Here is a 21,801-nt window from a genome sequence, read left to right on the forward strand (position 1 = left end):
ATTGTATTGTATTTTATTTCAAACATTACACTATTAGAAAATTATAATGAACTAATAAAGTAAATAAAAATAATATAATTTATCGATAAAGTATAAAATATATACTAATTTTATTTATTTAAAAGTACACTGTTTTATAATGTTGTTTTGTATGTATTATTTATCTAATGTCTGTTCAAATTAAAAGTGATACGAGAAATGTTAAGATTTATTAAAGTGAACCCAAAAGAGTAATGTATTGTTTGATTGAGATGTTGTTCCCATTGTATTAGTAATCCAGAGCTGTCACTGTCTTAAAGTTATTTTAAGGAAATACCGGAGAGATTCGTCAATTTTATCACAATATTTATATTATTAAAAGTTACTTAAAAGTCATTATTTAAGATTAATTGTATTTTGTTTGTTATTAACAACAACAAAATTTTGATGTCTAGTAGTTTTTCATATACACAAAACATAAAGTTTAATTAATAATCATAACATATTTATAACTAAAAACTTAAGCTATAATAGTTATAAATACGGTATACTGTATCATAAATAAACTAAATATTTAAAAAAAATAATTATCAGAAATTGCTTTAAACTATAAGATAAATTATTTTTTGAATTTTATTTAATTTATACTGTATGTATTTAATATATAATAATCTAACCATAATTATGAATAACATATTGTTAATTGTAAATAATGTGTTATTTCGATAAAATTTTAACATTTTTTCAATATTTGAGACTATATTCTTCTCAAAAATATTCATTATTTAGTTTATATCGCAACTAATATGGACGCCTTTTATGGATGACATCTAAAATAATATGTGTCCTAATATAAATAATATTTTTATTATATTATAACTTATAACTAGTTTCATATATCATTATTTTATATATCTATCATGTAATTTAGATATGTTTTTAAACAAATCGCTAAAACTTTAATATATATAACAACAACAATATTTTAAAATCGTATTGTATTTCATGAAATAAAGTGTATTATAAAATAAAATGAACACAATTTTTTCATCAATGATAATCCATAACATTCATACACTTCTGATCTTTAAAATATAAAAATAAGTATTGATTTTTGTTATATTGAGTAACATTAAAAACCACTCAATATATACTTATATTATGTTTTATATTACAATTGAATCTCAAACATGTTTTTCGTTGTTTTGTGAAAAAAATTTATCGTTTGAAATCGTAATTCAGAAATCGTAGATTTATCTTAAAATAATATCAATATATCACAAATAAATCAAAATAAATAACAATATATCTAATAATAAGTTGATTTTTCTCAACAAAATAACTGACTACCCATTCATTTATTTGTAAAATACAAAATCATGAGAAATCTGCTATTAAATTGAAGGTTATTTGCAATAAACTAAAAATTGACATAATATTATACAGGTTTAAAGATATAAACTATATATAAATAGCAACAATATATATAAACAATTCAATTAGTGAATTAAAACATTAGTTGATCTAATAAACTTTAAAATAAAACTTTAATTTCTAAAAATTTAAAATAAATCATATAATAATCAATATTATAAACAAAGATTAATTTGTATTATTATTAAATAAAATAATTTTTTATATAATAGATATTAATTGCAAATATTGACTCAAATCTTCTTTCTTATAATTAATGATTTATTTGTGACATCACACATATCAGCGATACTATATATAATTAATATTAATCTTTATGCAATTAATAATCATATAAAACATTAAATATAATGTAAGATAAAATAAATTGTTATGATGAATTACACATATAAATAACAACTATTATTGTTAAATTATTATTAATAATAAAATAGATTTTAATTATTTGTAGATATTTTTCCAATAAGATATCATTTTAATTGTATAGACTCTATTTATAAAATGTTATATTTGTTATTTATCGTTAAAGTTGTTTTTGTATTTATAAATAAAAGTAAAATTAAATTTGAGGCTTTCTGTCATAAAAATTAATATTTTAAAATTATTTTAAATTAATTATAAAAAATACTGTAATCTTGTTAAAGGAAACATTACTATTAAATAATAGAATTTTAAAACAATTTAAATTAATTAATAAATAAACAAAAAGAAAAAATCTAATAAAATTAGACTAAAATAGTTTTTTACTTTTATTATAGAAACTCATTTCATTTATCCAATTTTATTATTAAAAAATAAAATTACATTTTCAGTATATATTTATTATTTTATATTTACAATATAGCAGTTATTTTTATTAATTTTTTTCGACAATAAACTTAATGGCGTTAACTATATTTTTTAAATGTATTAACAAATGGTTTACTTCAAGTTTTCGTAAATCTTTAATACAATTGAGTACTAATTTAACTATAAATAGATATCATATGACAAATAGTGGTCATATATTGATTGGATTACCCGTTGTGTTGTTTTAACATAAGAGACTTAACACTTGTTTTTAGGCAAATGTTAGTAAAAATGTTAGATAAACTATGAATACTATGTATAGTATATTATATTAGTAAACTCTTATAAATTATAAGTTATAATGCATTGAAAACAGTATTGTGTTTCACTTTTGGCTGATTTATGAGATCTTTCTCTCTCCAGATGTCATATAATTACAATAAATATAGTTTTCTTTTTACTCATTATTGCTTATCATTTCCTATATATTACATCTTTAGTTATTTTGACTAAATATCTATAATAAATTGAGATAATAATAATAATTTAAAATAATAATGTTTTTTCGTATTATTTCAAATACTTTATGAGCGCTTAATAAAGCATTGGATTAAATAAAAATTAATGTTTTATATATAGTAGTTTTCAAAATAAATAAAATATAAATATATTAATATAATGTAACATTTTTTCAAATTTTCATTTATTACAAATAGTGATCTTATATTTATTTTATAAAAAGATATACTTTAAGTTAATTTGAGTTTTATTTAAACATCTAAAATCCGTCAATATTAGTAATTAATTACATTTTTACAAATATAATAATCAAAATTAAATTAAAATACAAACTATTTGTAAATAACAAATATATAATTTATTATATTAATACAAAAAATAAATTATTTTTAACTACAAAGCTGTTATTATAAATAATTTTTAGTTACCCTGCTGCTAATTTAATTTATATTTTTAAATCTATTTAAAATAGGAATATGTCAAAACATATATAGCATATACTGTATATTTGTTATTATAAAATAATCATTAGAGTTATACTGTATAAATTTTATATTGTATTATATTGTATTTACCAGGGTTGGAAAAATACAAGGTTTTTAATTTTGGCTTTTTAAATTACAGTAAAATACAATGTACTGGATGTATTTTACAATTATAGAAAAATTACATTAACAATGATAGAATATTTATTTTTTTATTAAAATTATTATTATTACATAATTTCAATATCGTTATTAGAATCGTTGTTTTCTAAAACTATTAAAAATTAATATTAATTATTTTATTAATATATTTCAATACCAGAATTAAATTGAATAGTAAATTTCAATTTTTTTAAAATAAAAAAATAATTATTATTACAAAACATATGTTTGTTTGTGAATTTTTGTATTTTTGTTAATAGGTGACGCTAAAATTTTTTTGTAAGCCAAAATTGTCATGTAATTTACATTGTATTATAGTATTATACTGTATAATACGCTTTGTATTTTACATACACTTTGTCTCTGCCAACACTGGTATTTACAATATACAGTTTAGTACCTAAATATAAATTATAGATAATATAATAAAAATTTGTTTCATATATATATATATATATATATATTATTTGCAGTATATTTAAAAGTAAATATTTATTCATAAAATAAACAACTAAAATCAATATTAAATTTTGAATTATAAAATAAAAATATTGCTGAATTAAATAACAATATTTACTAATTGCTATAAAAATATATATTTTAATAATTTATTATAATATGTCGATTTATAATATATATATATATCAGGGTTAAGTAAGGGGGGGGGGGTAGGGGGGGTAAGGCCAAAATACCCCCCCCCTAAGATCGAGAAATTGGGATTTTACCCCCCCCCCCCAGACTTTTTGACCAAATGGGAAAAATTGTCGCTTAAAAACGAGGAGAAATGACCCCCCCCCTAAAATTTCGGCGCCGAAGGCGCCGAAAATTTTTTTGAGATTTATAAAAATTTTAATTTTAGTTAATACTATTTTAGTAAGTGTTTTTATGTTTTTAAAATTTATATGATTCTAATTATTGATTAAAAATAAGTAAAAAAGTTAAAATAACGTTAAAACTCATCAAAAAATAACATAATTTTACTTAAAATATTAAACTAAAAAGTTAAAAAATACCAATTTGTTGAAAAGAATAATCATATTACAATATAAATAGAAGTTTGAGATAGTTTAAGAAGTTAATAAAAAAATAAATACTTATATTACAAGGTTTTTATTAATAATTTTTAAAATTTTAACTAAAAAATTTAAAATATTTTTAATTTTATAATTAGTATTCAATCAGTATTTACATAAAAATAACATTAAAAAATAAAAATATATATCTATAAACTATAAGCATTAAGTATTATTTAAAAAATTATTTTAAAAGTTAAAAATTACTAAAATACTAAAAAACTCAGTGTATCATTAATGCCTTTATCACCTATTTTTAAGTATTTAATACATTATTATTTTATTTTTTGCTAAAATTTAAGTTTTTATTAATTTTTAAAATTTTTTTTTAAAAATATTTATTTTTGTTAAAATTTAACTTTTTTTTATTTTTGTTAAAGTTTTTTTTAGTATTTTTGTAAATTTTACCTATTTTCCTGGGAATTTATACGGGAACTTATGGGAATTTTATCGAATTTACATGGGAATATTCGGGAATTTAAGGGAATATTAGGGAATTTTCTCTTGACCCCCCCTTGATTTTGGATTTTTGAAAAAATTGCCGTTTAAAAATGCAATAAAAATCTTACCCCACCCAATACCCCCCCCCCCAAGATTTTTCGAGAATTTTGTAAATTTTACCCCGGTCTACCCCCCCTAAAATCCAAAACCTTGCTTAACCCTGATATATATATATATATAACATTTTCTCAGATAATATAAAACACTATAATAAACTATTATTAATATTATAAGATTTAATTATTATTATTTAATTGCTTTATATCATGAATGGATTATAAAAATATAGTTAAATGATTGTAAAACATATTTTTTATATTTTGTAATCATTATTTATTTTGAATATATTTTATATAACAAAACTGTTTGTTTTAATCAATATATAAGAATAAGTTAACTAATTTATAGTTCATATAAAACGCAAATTTATTAGTTTATAGAAAAGTAGTTTAGAGAGAGTTTGATAGTATAGTCATAGAAATGTTTATTTTTCAAACACTTTTTAGCCATAAGTTGTGTCATCTTTTTTGATGTCAATTGCCGTCATATATATAAAGTGTGTCAATCTTTTTGACAATTTATTGCAGAATTGTGTAAACATTGAGTCCGTTTGGGTAAACATTTTACAAATAAAACTTTGTTTGACTAAAGAATTCTTTAAAAAATAAACTCTTTTTTATGCTTTCATTGTAAACAAAAATCTTTGTTTATTATTAATAATAACTTAATATTAGTTTAGTTTTCATTCAGTTATTAATTATACAAAAGTACTGTATTTATAAAATAACTCTAAAGCATGCGTTAACTGTTTCAGTAAAAATAAGTTATTATTATTATATACATCCAGTTAAATATAATATTAATCAAATGTCTATACAAACATCATGTAAAATTATATTACGAATTGCTGAGACGACAACAATGTAATAGAAGTCCTATTCATTAACTAAGTTATCATATTTAATGCTTACAATGACTGTAAAGCTTAGACTCTAATTGTAAATATGATAACTTAGTTAATGAATAGGACTTTAAAATTAACATGTATTATTATACATTGTTGTCGTCTCAGGATATTGTAAAAAAATTTTATAACACAAACAAATTATTACTAAAGTATAAGTTATAATACAATACTAATTAATATTAAATAATTTATAACACTATTAATTTTTAAAATGTTTATAATCTTTTCGTTTAGGCGTTGTTCACATATTACGTTCGCACTTGAGGGGAGGGGGGTTAGCCAAAGCGAACTTTTGCGAACGAGGGGGAGGGGTATAGACTTTAAGAACGTTCGCATTTAGATAATATCTTATTTCTTGTGATGGGGGGGGGTAGCGGTTAGGGATAAGCGAACGTATTTTTTTAAATGACTACACGCGAACAATTGCGAACATAGGGGAGGGAGGGGGTCTAGATTTCTTAAAAAGTGCGAACGTAATATGTGAACCACGCCTTAACTATAAAATAATATTTAGATGTCTGCTCTTAAAACTATCGTTTAATTGCAGAAATTTGGTAAAAATTATAGATTGAAAACAGTATTTGACTATTAAATAAATTGTTTTATTATTTATTAGTTTTATGTAAAAAGTAGATTTAAAAATTAATTAAAAGTATTTTTACTCATATATAACTTAAATAATACTAAATTTTTTAATTTAATAAATTTAATGATTAATTAATAATTTGTATGTAAACAGTAGTTATGGTTTGTGTTTAATGTCCGTAAAATGAATCGCTAAATTTTTTTTTTATTAATAATTGTTGATATTTTTTAAAAATTATTAAAAAATACATTAATTTAAAATACATGTTATATTAAATTTCTTTAATAAATAAAAATGATTAGCATATGAAAAATATTAAATTTTAAGTGATGAAATATTTTCTGTAAAAATTATTGAAAATTAATAATTTTTTTAGTAAAGTTGTAAAAAATTTTGTAAATTAATTGTATAAATTTATGTCCTGTATTTAATTGCATTATCAAAATAAACAATAGTATTATATTGTGTTCAAACATAGCTTTCAATCATTATTTTAGCTATAATTTTATAATCATTTATTTACTTTAACTAATTTTAGTGCATTTATATCCTTATATTCCTTATTTGTTATTATTACTGACCGTCTGTTAGGACATCCATTTTCTCAATAGATATCTTCCTCTTAAACAATCCACAAAAAATTGTCAACAATCGACAGTTGACTATTGAATGTCTTAACCATAACAATATATAATAGATTATAATTTATAGTATTTTTCAAAAATATAATTATTATTTTAGACTACTACCCAATTAGTTATTGTAATAATATTGTATTAAAACAGTTTGATGTTTGTATTTTCCAATAAATCAATATGTGATGTAATTTTTATAATTAATAATTAAAAATGTATGAATAGTAATGTCAACTAAAATATATAAGTCATTAAATTTTATAATAATAATAATAATAATAATTGATGACTAGTTTAACGATAATTGCAAACACTTGTATTGCTTATAAGTGTCTAATAGGAAGGCACTGATAGCCGTCGGCGGGCATTGCATTGCATATCACTTATGGTATTAACGTTAACAGCATTTCATTGCTTTACTATTATATCAAATGTAGGTTCAATCAAATTCCCCTCTTTTTATTATTCAAATGTTCCCTGCTCACTGGGAATTCCCGTTAGATAGAGATTGCTTGTAACGTTTAGCACTAAATATTATAGCAATACATTGCATTCACATGTTTGGTATGTATGTATTGCTATAATATTTAGTGCTAAACGTTACAATCAAACTATTACAAGCAATATCTGTTTAATGTCCAGGGAATATATTTCCTTGTGGTACCACCTATTCAACTCTAAACAACATATTTTATTATGATGTTTGAAAAATAAATATTATATTAAACTGTATTTTGAGTGGTATTGATAAATAGTATCATTAAATTTATTAAATTGAAATTAATTTTTAAATATTTAAATAACATTTTTTAAAATAGATTTTAATTTTTTTAAGATGAAGTGAAAGAAATAAAATATATTTTTCGCGAAAATTGGAGGGATTTTATTAGAGAAGTACCGGTACTTTCCCTGAGAATTGCTCGAACTCTAAGCAAATAAAAATATAATAGAAAAGCAATTAAGAGTCAAATAAATTGACTTCAATTGCATTCAAACTAACCATTCATGTTATCCGACGACCGGTTCAGTCAACCCTCTAAATGGCCAACACTTACATCATTAGGCAATACTACACATATACTACACTCACTCAACTGATTATCATTAGTTGATTTACCACTACTTAAAATACTGTACAATGAAATGTTTTTTTTATTATAAATATATTTATTTGTGACCACAAATTTGTTGTTTATTTAAATTTAGTTATTTTTGTTATATAAAAAAATCCTAATAATATATACTGCATATAACAATGTATTACTTTAAACACAAAAATAAATTTATGATTTATTAATTGTAAATTTTATATTCATTAGTATTAATTAGTTTAATATTTTATATATACAATACAGTAAAATACAGATTCTTAATACTAAATCCTAAATTATACTGTCTTTTCCATAACAGTACAGTCAGTATAAAACACGTCTATATATTGCAATACCAAAGAATTTGTTTATTTCTAAATCTAAACATTTAATTAAATAAATGAATGATTTGATTATAAATTACAATTTTATTATGTTTTTGGTAACTTTAAGCTTTAATTTATAATAACTGTACTAATCTTAAATTTATTACATAAAATTAACTTAAAATGTATTTACAGATAATAGAAATTTGCAAATTAATTAAAATACATAAATAGATATTTTTTAATTAATCTTATTATCTTTTATTGATATATTTTCAAAATTAGTACTTTAACTATATAAGTAATAGTTAATTTTTAAACAATAGATAAATAATGTAAAATAATGTTTATGATATATGAATTATATAAATTAATATGTTATAACAAAAACCGTAAATATAAGTTAATTAAAATATTCAATCAAACCTAATATTTAATCAAAATGTGTTTTTAATGCAAATTCTTTATAATGTACAGTCAAGGGGTTAAACAAGTTTTTTGGGTCTAGAAGGGGTTAGTGATGGGTTAGTGATGGGTTAGTGATGGGTTAGTGATGGGTTAGTGATGGGTTAGTGATGGGTTAGTGATGGGCTAGTGATGGGTTAGTAATGGGTTAGTGATGGGTTAGTGATGAACTAGTGATGGGTTAGTGATAAAATAATTTAGAGAATAATTTATAAATACATTAACTAATCTAGTATTTTCATTATTATTATTATTCTAAAATCATATTCTACTTGTAATATAATTAATTATTCTAACAAATAGTTTATTTTTAGTTTTAAAGTTAAATATTTTTCATAAAATATAAATATTTAAAAATAAATATTTATAAAATTAAAATTTTGACTTATTTTTTATTTAATAACTTAACTTGATTAATATATTAAGATAAAAATTAATTAACATTAAATTTATTAAAATTTTATTTATTATTATTTTGAAAAACATTAATATTTACAGTAAAATTTATTATTATGTTGTGGTATGGGATTAGTTAATCAATCAAATGGCAATTATCTTAAAATAATATTTTTCCATAACATAATTATTATATTAACATTTAGTTTATTTTTAAGATTTTACTTACACACTTTTATTAAAATAATGTTATATTTAGATTAATTTTAACGTTATTTTTACTTATTTTTTACTATTACTTATATACTATTATAAATTATTTAATGTAAATAAATTATAAAATATAATAATTGTTGATTAAAAAATATTAATAAAAATACTAATAAAAATTTCTGCGCCAAAATTTTAAGGGAGGGGTCAGTATCTTATCGTTTTTAATGACAATTTTTTATTTTCGCAAAAAAGTCTGGAGGGGTAAAAAATCCCTACCCCTGCGTTTAACCCCTGATACAGACATTTATACAGAATACAGACTTTACAGAAATTAATTATCGATAAAATGACAATTGTTTTGCTTTAAACAATTTATTACTCAAAAAACCTTATTATTGGACTCCAACAGAGTCAGTGAATTATATGACTTAAAACAATTTAATTATATTGTTTATTATATCATATAATAAAAATATTTACAATTAAATATAATCTATATTTAGTAATATATTAAAAACATTTTTTAAACAATAGTATTGTTAGACATATTGTAAAATACTTTAATTATTTGATATTTTCCACATGATTTTGAAAGATCCTAACAATTATTATAAATCTGTAAATAATGCTATAATAAGCCCACATTTAATGTGAAGTCATTTGCATTTATTATGATTTTTATGAATTATCATATTATTTAGTGATTGCATTTATAAAGCCTTTAAACATTATATCATTGTTTTATAATAGTGAAGACTATGGTTAAGTGTCTTATTATAAAGCTTTTCATGTATTAAATCTCCTGTTTTTCAATTAATTGCTATCAAATAATGGTTACATATATTTACAATACATTATTGTATTGTATGGTAAATACACCGTACAGTAGATAATATAGTATAATAAATTATTAATAATCATCACTGCAATAATAAGCTTGAATTCATCTATCAAAAGTCTATATTAAATATAATTTTATATTAGTTTGTAGACACATATAAAATATGGAAGCATTGGATTGAAAATTTCAGTGCCATTGGCTATAAATTTATATTACAATTAATAAATAAATCTATAGTTATTAATACCAGTACTATATTATAGCAACATAGATACTAAAAATTATAGTGTTTTATCATGCTTATTTTATATAAAAGAGATAATAAGATCAATAAACAATAACTGTAATATATTCATTAATCATTAATCATATGCAAAATATTTTGATATTTATGGTATATATTATGGTATATTATATATAAATATAACAAAATGTGTAATTTAATGACTTTAACCTGAGGCTTGTTTTGCAAACTTTGTATTAATTGTATAGAATTTAATTTTATTTAAAAGTGTTTATTATGATAAAGTTTTATATAAATATAAATAATAAATGTTAATAAAAAAAAATTATCTCTAAATAGAATCATAATAGTAAAAATTATATTGTTAACCTTTTATAGAAATAATATATTCAATATAAATTTATATTTATTTATAAAGAATTATTAAATAAATTTGTGAATATGTTAAAGTAAACATAATTAAGACATTATTGTTACAATTAAATGCTAATATTGTAATAAAAAACGAAAGAGAGAGAGAATGCAATATTATTTTGATTAGACGACAGGGATTATAGACTAATACATACAGTAAATAAATTGTACCAAAAATAGTGAACACAATAATATAGTGAATATTATTTTTGTTAAAAATCTGTTGGGAATCGCAAAGAAATACATGAAATGTTATCTCATTGTTGAACTATATTTCCATTACCAACACATTTACAATAATGTCTGATATATAAAACAGTCGTCAAAATTAAACTTACATATAATTTTTAACTTAATATATTAATTATATTAATTAAGTTTTTAATTTATATTATTTATAAAACATATACAGTATATATATATTATAAACAAATATATAATTTTTCTATTATTTTTATAAGATCTGAACGAATCATTGTTTTGACAAACTAAATCATTACAATTTTATATAATGTATTTTATATAAATTTATAAAATTATTATATAAACTAAAACATTTTTTAAAGTTTAAAAGTTTAATCAATTTTTAGGATACAAAATTTTTAAAAATATGATAATAACCATTCATTTTAAAAATAAACATTAACAATTTAATTTTATAATTATTTTTATAATTTAGTTTCAAACTCAATGCTATTTATTGTTATATTAATGTAGCAAATAATGAATTTAATGTTTAAGTATGACTGTCATCGTATTATTTAACATTTTATCATTAAATATATCACTATTACTGTAAACATTGACGCATTTCATATGAATATAATTAAATTAAAAATATCTTTTTATAAATATGTTTAATAATATATTAATATATATATGTATTATATATTGTATATATATATATATACTCAATCTTAATTAATTGATAATATTATATATGATATATTCATAAATCTAATATATATAATCCAATTAATATAATTCAAAAATTTATTGTTACTTTATATATATTTTTCTATTTCATAACAATAATATAGAAAATATGATTTGAAATGATATGATATAAATACTAATTTATATTTATATTGAAAACATAAACTGATTTAAAATGTAAATTTTATATAATTTTTAATTTAATTATTTTTATTTTTACAATAATTAATTATAGTATTTTAGTTTAAAATAAATAATTTTTAAATACATAACATATAGAAATATATTATATTATATTTAGGATTATTTTGGAAACTTTTTGTTAATATAAATTAAATAAATCATTTTAATCATTATTTGTTAAATAAAGTTACTATAAATTAAATAAATTATTTTAATCAATAGATTTTAACTGTGAGTAATTTATGTATAATGACATAATTTGTGAAAAATTCAAAAATATTAAATATATTAATATTAATTTGATATATTAGTGAAATTAATGAGTGATTACATTATACTGCATTATAATTATAATTAAGCAAAATGTGCTTAAAGTATAAAAATAGAAATAAAAATAACTGGGAAAACAAAAAATGTGATAATAGTTTATTTGTACATGGTTAAATTGTATTTTATAACAGTAATAAAAGCTATGTAGAATATTTCAAAATATATATCATTATATACATACATGTTATTTTTATTTTTAACCTGTATTATATACTGTACATATTTGTTGTATAATTAAATAATGCAAAAATCCAAATCAATACTTAATGCAAATATATTACTTAATATTGATTATACTGTATGTTCATAAAAGCTAACTTATGGTGTGATATAGGAGTTGAACCCCAGGGCTCCGGTCGATCCCTTAACCCGATTCGCTATTGGGATCAGACCTTCATAGCAAATGTTTGCAAATAATATATTATCAATTATTTATACTTTAATAAAAATTACCATGATCAATGTATATAAACACATTATATATTAAGTGCGGTATTGTCTAATTTTCTATAAAATATTTTATCAAGATTATATTTAACATCTTATATAATTATTAATCTAAAATAATTAATTATATTTTTAAAGTGTGCTAATATGCTATTAGTTCAGTATATAAATTGTGATATACTGTATATATAGCTATTTTACTTTATCAAATGAGACATAAAGTTAACACTGTATCACAATATTTTTATCAAACATATAGTTATATTAAATAATTTGTTTATGTTGAATATAAAATTAAATTAATATAATTTTGTTGTTTTATATACGGAATATTCAGTATATATCCAGTAATATAACATATTATGATTAAAATGAAATAAATTGGTCTTTTACTAGTCTATGCAATAAACTTATTATTTGATTCGTTTATATTTTATACTATGATATAATATATAAGCAATAGATAATCGATTTTTATAGACAAACTATACATCAAATAAACATACAGTGCTCTGACTGTTGGCCTAATTTTAGTTAAATCAATGGCTACAGTATCTGCTATTATATTTGTCATATTATGATTAGCGCTGAAAGCTTTTACAATATCAATACTTAGTTTAAATATGTGTTTTTAAAATTAGACATATTTTATAAAATATAGCAAACAAAAAATAAAATATTTATAAAAAAATGACCAAAAGTTAAATCAATTTTAAAAATCATGGCTCATCTCAACCAATAGTATTTCAATATTTTGAGAATTTTTTTAACCTTAAAAATAAATCAAAAGCTAAGATTGATTGCCTTGTTTTTGATCCTATTTATTATGCATTAAAGCAGAGCAGCACTTAAATCATACAACTTTTCTTACGAAATCATTGAGTCTCTTATAAACACTTTTTTGTACTAAAATCCATGACTACTATAATTTTTCTAATATTGATACTAATATTGTTGCTATTATATCAAAAAAGTTGGTAATTTAATTTCAAATTATTAATTTTATAAATAAAATTATAACTTAATTACAAAATAATAACAAAATTAACCTAAAATATACAGTATGTTGTTAACAAAAATAGATAGCAACATTTTTTTGTTAAAAATATTTATCTAATTATAATTTTGCTAATATTTGACAATTTGTTATTAACAATTTGATTAACAATTTTACTTTATGAAATACATTTATAATATACAATAATTGTCATTATAAATTTAAAAAAAATTTATTATTCCATTATCTAATAGATTTGTGATTTAATTAATTTTTTATTTGTTTATCTAATATTTATTTTAAATATTTGATATAACTATAAATGTATTGAAAATACAATTTTAGGAAATAGTATTTACAATGGATTTAATATTTGAAGAGATTGTGTCACTCATTGTCTGACAGACTGATTGTCTCCTATTTTTAGTTATTGAGAAATAAAATCATTTTATGACAATTCAGACTAACATTCAATATATTTGAAGACACAACTGACAAATACATTATATATTGTATAATATTATATATATAAATCAATTATTGATATATTGTATATTGTTATACTGATATATAAGAATTTAATAATATATATAAAATCAAATATAATTTATTGTAATTATTATTTATATAATTAATATATATATATAGAAAAGTGTGTTTATATATATTTTTTCTACATTTAATATATATAACAAATAAACAAAATTACAATAAATATAATAAAAATTATAATTAGCAATAATCTATATTTTAATATTTTATGTTATTTTGTTAATAAAAAATTCTATTTTATTGATTGAAATATTTTACTTTTGTTCATTTAAAATGAACTAATGATAAATATATAATTTATATAAATATATAAAAAATTCATATATATATTATAATTTTAAATAAGTTTCTCCATTTTATATTTCTCAAACTGTAAAACAATAATTTATTTTTAATATATAATAATAGTGTTTAATTATTAAAATTTATATTTATAATGGCACTTAAAATTAATGAAATTAAAAAAAATTATTAGTCATATACAGTATGTTTTGTTTAAAAATACAAATTACAAAATTGCAATAATAATAATATGATTTTATAAAACATGATAACAAAAAACATTATGATATGAACAGAGAGATTGATGACCAAAGGGTATCATTTGTTTCAATAATTGTCTCATAAATTGAATTCAAGTTTTACTATAAAATCAACAAATATTTATAAAAATGTGAACAAAGCTATCCTCAAAATATCTAATTTTTTCAATCATTGAATCAATTTTAATGAAAATAATTATATTACAAAAGTATAGGTGACGCTTAGTGTATCACTATTGATGTCAACTTATTTAATGTAAAATAGAAAAATACAGTTTGCTTTAAATGGCAATTAATTTTAATGACATTTTATAAATTGTACTACAATTAGTTATATTTATTTTATTAATTAAATTATTTATATAAGCAAATAAACAAATAAATTAAGAAAATAGACTTATATTTATTATATTTTTGTTTTAAATAAATTAAATATTTTAATTTTTTGTCAAAGATATTTAGTACAGTTTATCTGCAACTTAATTGAATTTCTAATAATATTCTAATACTATAGAATATTAACAGTCGTTTAAATTTTGTTAAATTTTTAATTAAAAGTGAATTATTTTCAATAAGTACTGTACAAGCAATTGAATTGTTATAATGATTGTCATAATCAACCTCTTTAGTCGTTTAAGGCTAGTTCACGATCGAAGGGTTGTGAGTTCGATTCTCGCCCGGAGGTAGTATTTATTGAGAGATAATAAACTTTAAATGCTATATATATACAGTACATGAACCCAAAGAGTACAAGTGGGAAGAACTCTGAAAAGTGACACTTGAATCTATAAATATCTGAATTATTATTATTATTATTATTATTATTATTATTATTATTATTATTATTATTATTATTATTATTATTATTATTATTATTATTATTATTATTATTATTTTCTAAATTTTCAATCGACAAAAATAAATTCTGATATTATATCCTAATAAAAGATATTAAATAATTTAAAACTATTTATCATATTTAGTATATTTCAGTAAAAATTAATGTATTTTAAATAAAAATTCTGATTATATACCGGTATATTATATAAAATATTTTATATAAAGTACAGTATATATCAATTATATTTCATGAATTCTCAACAAAAGATAGCAGTCATGACTTGATTGACTGTAATATTCAATATATGGTTAATAATGAATGTTAAGCTAACATCTCATATATGATCCAAACGGTGGCACTCCTTAACTGCTTAACTCCTTAAACCAGTTATTCATCACAACTGATGATCCATTAAATCAAAGAATTTCCAATAATTCTTTTGCTTTAATCCATTAAATTGTGTGCCAAACACATACACACATACACTACACATAAACTATATGTATAAGACATATATAAGGCATACACACAAAAAACACTATATTTTATAGTCATCTAAAAAACTCGAATTTTTTGTTCTGAATTTGAAAACTTTGAGATCAATAGTTATGATATTAGCAAAAAATAAATGTTTTCTGTGTGTTTCACATAACAAATCCTACTAATGTGATGAAACAAACATAAAATACAATTTTTTTAGGTTAATAAACAAAAATTGAATTAAAATACATTGCATTATATTGTTTGAAAATATTTTCTTGCAAATGGGATATATTTATTATTTATATTAATTTTAAAAATATTTTGATAGCAAAACAAACAAATGAATGTATGATTTGATGAACTAAATAACAATATATAGGATTTGTATTATTTTTGTTGAGTTCATTAAATCAGTCGTCCATTTGTTTCTCTGATCTTAATTGTGATCTCACGTCGGCTTTAATGACTCTCACATAGAGTTCACTGAATTTCACTTATTTATTACAAATATAATAATATTAATTCATTTTTTAAATCAAATTTTGATTTATCAATCAATTTATTATATATTAGTTTATTTATTTATTCTTTGTGTTTTAATCGTATAAATATTTACTATAAATAAATAATTACATTCATATAGTGTACACAATAACTATTATAATGTATATTAATTAATTTAATGAAATATCTATCTTTTATATCTAACTTATTTGCATTACGTTAGTAGTGATCAAACATATCTTATGGCCAAATATTCACAGCAAACAAATACATTGAATTTTATTATATTATTTTTTATATATTATGGATATACTGTAATAAACTTCTTGATAAACAGTATTTATTAATCAAATTTATTTTTACAGGTAAATAAAATAATGTTAGCTGTCAATTTATATGATATATAAATATAAATATAAAAACATTAAAAAAATAAAGTAAACCAATGGATAAAAATGAAATTTATTAAATATATCAATAGGTCTCTTAGTGACCATCAATATTGCATTTCTATCTTTGTTTTATAAACTTTTGATTGTGATTTTGAAGTCGTTTTTATTTTTTGTTAGAGACGTACAATTAGAGATGATTTTCTAATAAATTTCACTAAGAAAATTTCTAGAAAGTTTCTCAGCAATAAATTTCTATATAAATTTAACTTTATCATTATACTATGTGATACCCATATCTATAACTATTGTAATACTGTACTAATGATACATAATATTCACTACACTACTATACTAATGGAAATCTTATTTATAAAGTTAATTTTTGTAAAATTTTAATTATAATTGAATTATATTTTTAGTTTAATGTAGTTAAGTCCAATGAATTATTTTGTTACTTCGAATATTACTTAAAATACTAATTATTATATTTAGTTTAACAATAATATTTCATAGTTATAATTAATTGTTTAAATATAACAAATATATAGAGAACAATATTAAGATGGGATCCCGTAGATAGAAATTTATCTTTTTTTGTCAACTCTACATACAATCGGTTAGTATATAAAGTGCAACATATATTATGTGGTTTTATCGGACTCATACAAAACCATTTGCATTTTGAACGGTTATCTATCCATTTATTTTCTAAATACTGTGTTAAGTATGACTGATATATGAGATAAGGATTTTCTCAATAAATCCTATTTTGACTGCCGTTCCGATTAAATCACTGATTATGATATTAAATTTATGTGACACCACCTGAATCATTGGTTTGATTAGTAATAGTTAGAGTTATTTGTGAACTATTGAAAACATTTTGTTATAAATCATTTATTTTTATTTTAAAAAACAACAATAAACCCAAAAAATAGTCACACAATCATCAATTTGTATTTTGCGTGTGTATTAGAGAATTAAAAAAATATTTACCATAAAATGTGACATAAATTCAATATTATTGACAATAGTCTATTGTAATACTATATACTTGTTAATGTTCATAAATATTCCCAATCACTTTTGTATATAATTTTAAAATTATTTTTTATACATAAATTTTTCCTGATATAAAAATACTCAAAATCTTTATAAATTATAATATAATAATGTGAATAAATAATTTCTTATAATTTTGAAAAAATAAATATATTTTTAGTTTATAATGTTAGAAATTTACTTTATTTTTTAAACAAATTAACATAAGTAGAGATGAGAAATTTAAAAATGTTAATCAAATCATATTAATTTAAAAGTCATAAATGCTTATAAACTCAAATGTTTTCAAATCTTTCTAATTATAATTATTTAATAAATTAGTAGAAAATGATAGTATAATGGATGAGATTGGATAATGGGTCCAAATTGTCGTATAGCACAATAAAATCAATTTTTGTCGTTCAACTCTATATATGTCTTATAATAATAATTGTAATTATCTTTTGATTATAGATGATGGAGACGAAGTGACCCTAATGTACGCCAAACTAGAGGTAAGTCCCGAAAAAAGTCATATTTTTATAAATTTTTGTTTCATAGACAAGTATACTATTGTAATATCTAAACTATTTTGACAAATGATTTATTTGTTTATCCGTAAATGTCACCAAAAAGTGATACATTTTGTATGCCATATAATGCAAGATCTTTTAAATTTTTAAAGAGTGATATCACTTCACAACTTTTATTTAATTGAAACCATCGATGCCTGCAAAACACCATTCATGCCATTTATTGTCAAACTTTTATCTCAAATTATTTTTTATTTTGTAATATTTCATGTGTCATAAACTAATATTATATAATAATTTTCCTAATATAATATTGATCAAAAATTTAACAAATTTATTTTACAATTTATTGTATTTAATACAATATTATATGAATTAAATAAAATAAATTTTATATGAAAAACTGTATAATATTATATTTAATATTTTTCAAAAATTATGAATTATTTTTGTAAATAACAACAAAATGTAATAATGATATTTAAAATAAGTGAGAAATTTCTATAAATTGTAATCTTTATGTACTTTAATATACTTTGATATATTTTTATTAACTCAATTCCCTTGATGAATATTATTAAGTCAACATTAAATGCTATTATCATTGAAAATATGTATTAATATAAATTTATATCACATTTATATTATATATTCTAAACATTATATTTGCACATTTTTGTGTTGATATTCATATCATATAAATCATATGGTTTTATTAATTTTAATTTATAACTTATTTCATAAAATATTATATAATGTTTTATGATGTTTTAGATGTTTTATGAATGACTTTTGGCGACATTAACTTAATGTCATTATGTTTAAAAAATAAAAACATTATAGTACTATATTATTATGTATTTGCGGAAACTGCAAATGAAATTGGGAACGGATGCTAAATGGGTGGATAGATAGATAGATAGATAGATAAATAAAAGGACTGAAATAGAGAGAGAGAGAAAGAGAGAGAGAAAGAAAGAGAGAGAGAGAGAGAGAGAGAAAGAAAGAAAGAAAGAGAAAGAGAGAGAGAGAGAGGAAGTAGTGATGTGTAGAATATGTTGCGATCATTAAAATGAGTGCATTTAGATTACATTTGAAGTTTAATTCATTAAACTAAAAGGTAGTCCAGAAAAATCAGATAATTAGAGACCAAATTGTTTGTCAACGGGATTCTTGAGTCGTGTCATTGGTTTGTCATTTAATGTTTTATCGAAACATAGAAAATCACTCAACTGTTTAACAATTTTTTTTGGCCATATCTTATAACTATTCAATCAACCCTTGATTGCCAAAAAACATTGAAATAATTAAAAGTAAATAATAATGTAGTAAAATGAGTTACCAGTGCTATCTGTAACTGTCCCTCAATTGCTAGTGTTTATCACAATCAATGACCAAACTTTGCGTTTATCATTCATTCAATCAGTCACTCATTCATTTACTTTTAACACAATCTCGTGTCCTATTATAAGTTAAACATATCTATCTATATATATAATGTTTTTATGTATGAATGAAATGCAATTATGAGATGAAGACCTAAATAAATGAATAAACGAAAAAATGAAGAAAAAAATTAAGTCAAAGCCAAACCACACTCTCAACAAAAAAATGTTTTAATTATTTTCATCCAACAAAAGGAGTGACTATTTTTTGTCGTCAAATGAATGAATGCAACGAATAGATAGTAATTGAGATAAGATTGCCATCACATGTGTGTGTCTTTCAAAGCATAACATCTATTATTAATTAATTACAATTGAAAAACATTTTTATGAATTCATTTTCATTCTTGCATTCATTTGTTTCCTTATTTTTAGTTAAACTCTCTATTCTTTACAATCAAATTCACTTTTCTATACAAATAAATCTATTTTTATTTCTGTCTTTTTCTTTAATTCTTTCAATTATTAATTAATTCATTTATTACCAAAACATTTAATGATTTTTCCCTCTTTTTCTCTCTTATCTGGCAAAACAAAACATTAAGAAATAATTAAAGTCTATTAAGTGTACAATAAATTAATAGTTAACTACAGTTAGTAAACAAAATCTTATTTGAATTGCTATTAATTGTAAAGAAAAGATATGTTTTTTTTCGCTACAATAGGTTTGCTGGACGTCCTATCAAACATTGAATATCCAAAATGAATATCAGTCATGTCTTATTTGCTATTATATGTTACTTTAATGTATAATTTATTTTAATATAAACAAATATCCATTTATTTTTATATTTTAAAATAATAATTTTAAAAATTTATTAATTCATTACTAATCTATATTTATAATAATTAATTAACTTTTTATTTTAATTTAATACCTATTTTTTAATTATTTAGTTGCACTTCAATGTTAAACTATTAAGCTTGACTAATAAATGTTAAACTAAATTAATAAATTAAATTTAGTAATGCACTTTTTAATTTTATAATTTTTAACCAATTTAAGTATATATATATACATATTAGATATTGTATTGATCATGAATAAATAGGACATGGTGAAAATGTATTTTATAATTATTTTATTTCAATAAACTTACTATTATTGTAATTTTATTTAATCCTTTTTTATATTTATCGCTACAAAACAGTAAAAAATGCAAAAATAGTTGAATGCAATATTGCTTTATATAAATCAATCATAAAATTAATACAAAAGATTTTTATAATATAATGCTTTTAAAAAAAGAATTGATTTTCATTTTACTTTATTCGCAATTTTTATTTGACCTCTTTTTGTACCAAAAAAAGTCATTTTCTCTAAAATTTTCTGTTTTTTCTGTCTTTTTCTCTCTGATGATCACAATTGTCAGCTTTTTGTGTATGTAATTGTCATCCGAAGTGATGGTCAGTAATAATAAACTGTTTTCGATCCGTTGGTTGGTTTGGATTTCA

General features: G+C 20.0%; 1 protein-coding gene across 1 annotated transcript in view; it reads left to right on the forward strand.

Annotated features, from left to right (window-relative positions):
* LOC128959985 (solute carrier family 4 member 11-like) overlaps positions 1–21,801 on the forward strand; it is a 76,465-nt gene that overhangs the window by 17,213 nt on the left and 37,451 nt on the right. Inside the window, exon 2 of the mRNA XM_054306038.1 lies at positions 18,843–18,883. Within this exon, the coding sequence (XP_054162013.1) occupies positions 18,843–18,883 (41 nt within the window). The remainder of the gene's footprint in view (positions 1–18,842; positions 18,884–21,801) is intronic.

This window comes from Oppia nitens, unplaced genomic scaffold, assembly GCF_028296485.1.
Source record: "Oppia nitens isolate AA-2021 unplaced genomic scaffold, nextdenovo-longstitch-racon4-pilon3 scaffold4_pilon_pilon_pilon, whole genome shotgun sequence".
In the NCBI taxonomy this organism is placed as follows: domain Eukaryota; kingdom Metazoa; phylum Arthropoda; class Arachnida; order Sarcoptiformes; family Oppiidae; genus Oppia; species Oppia nitens.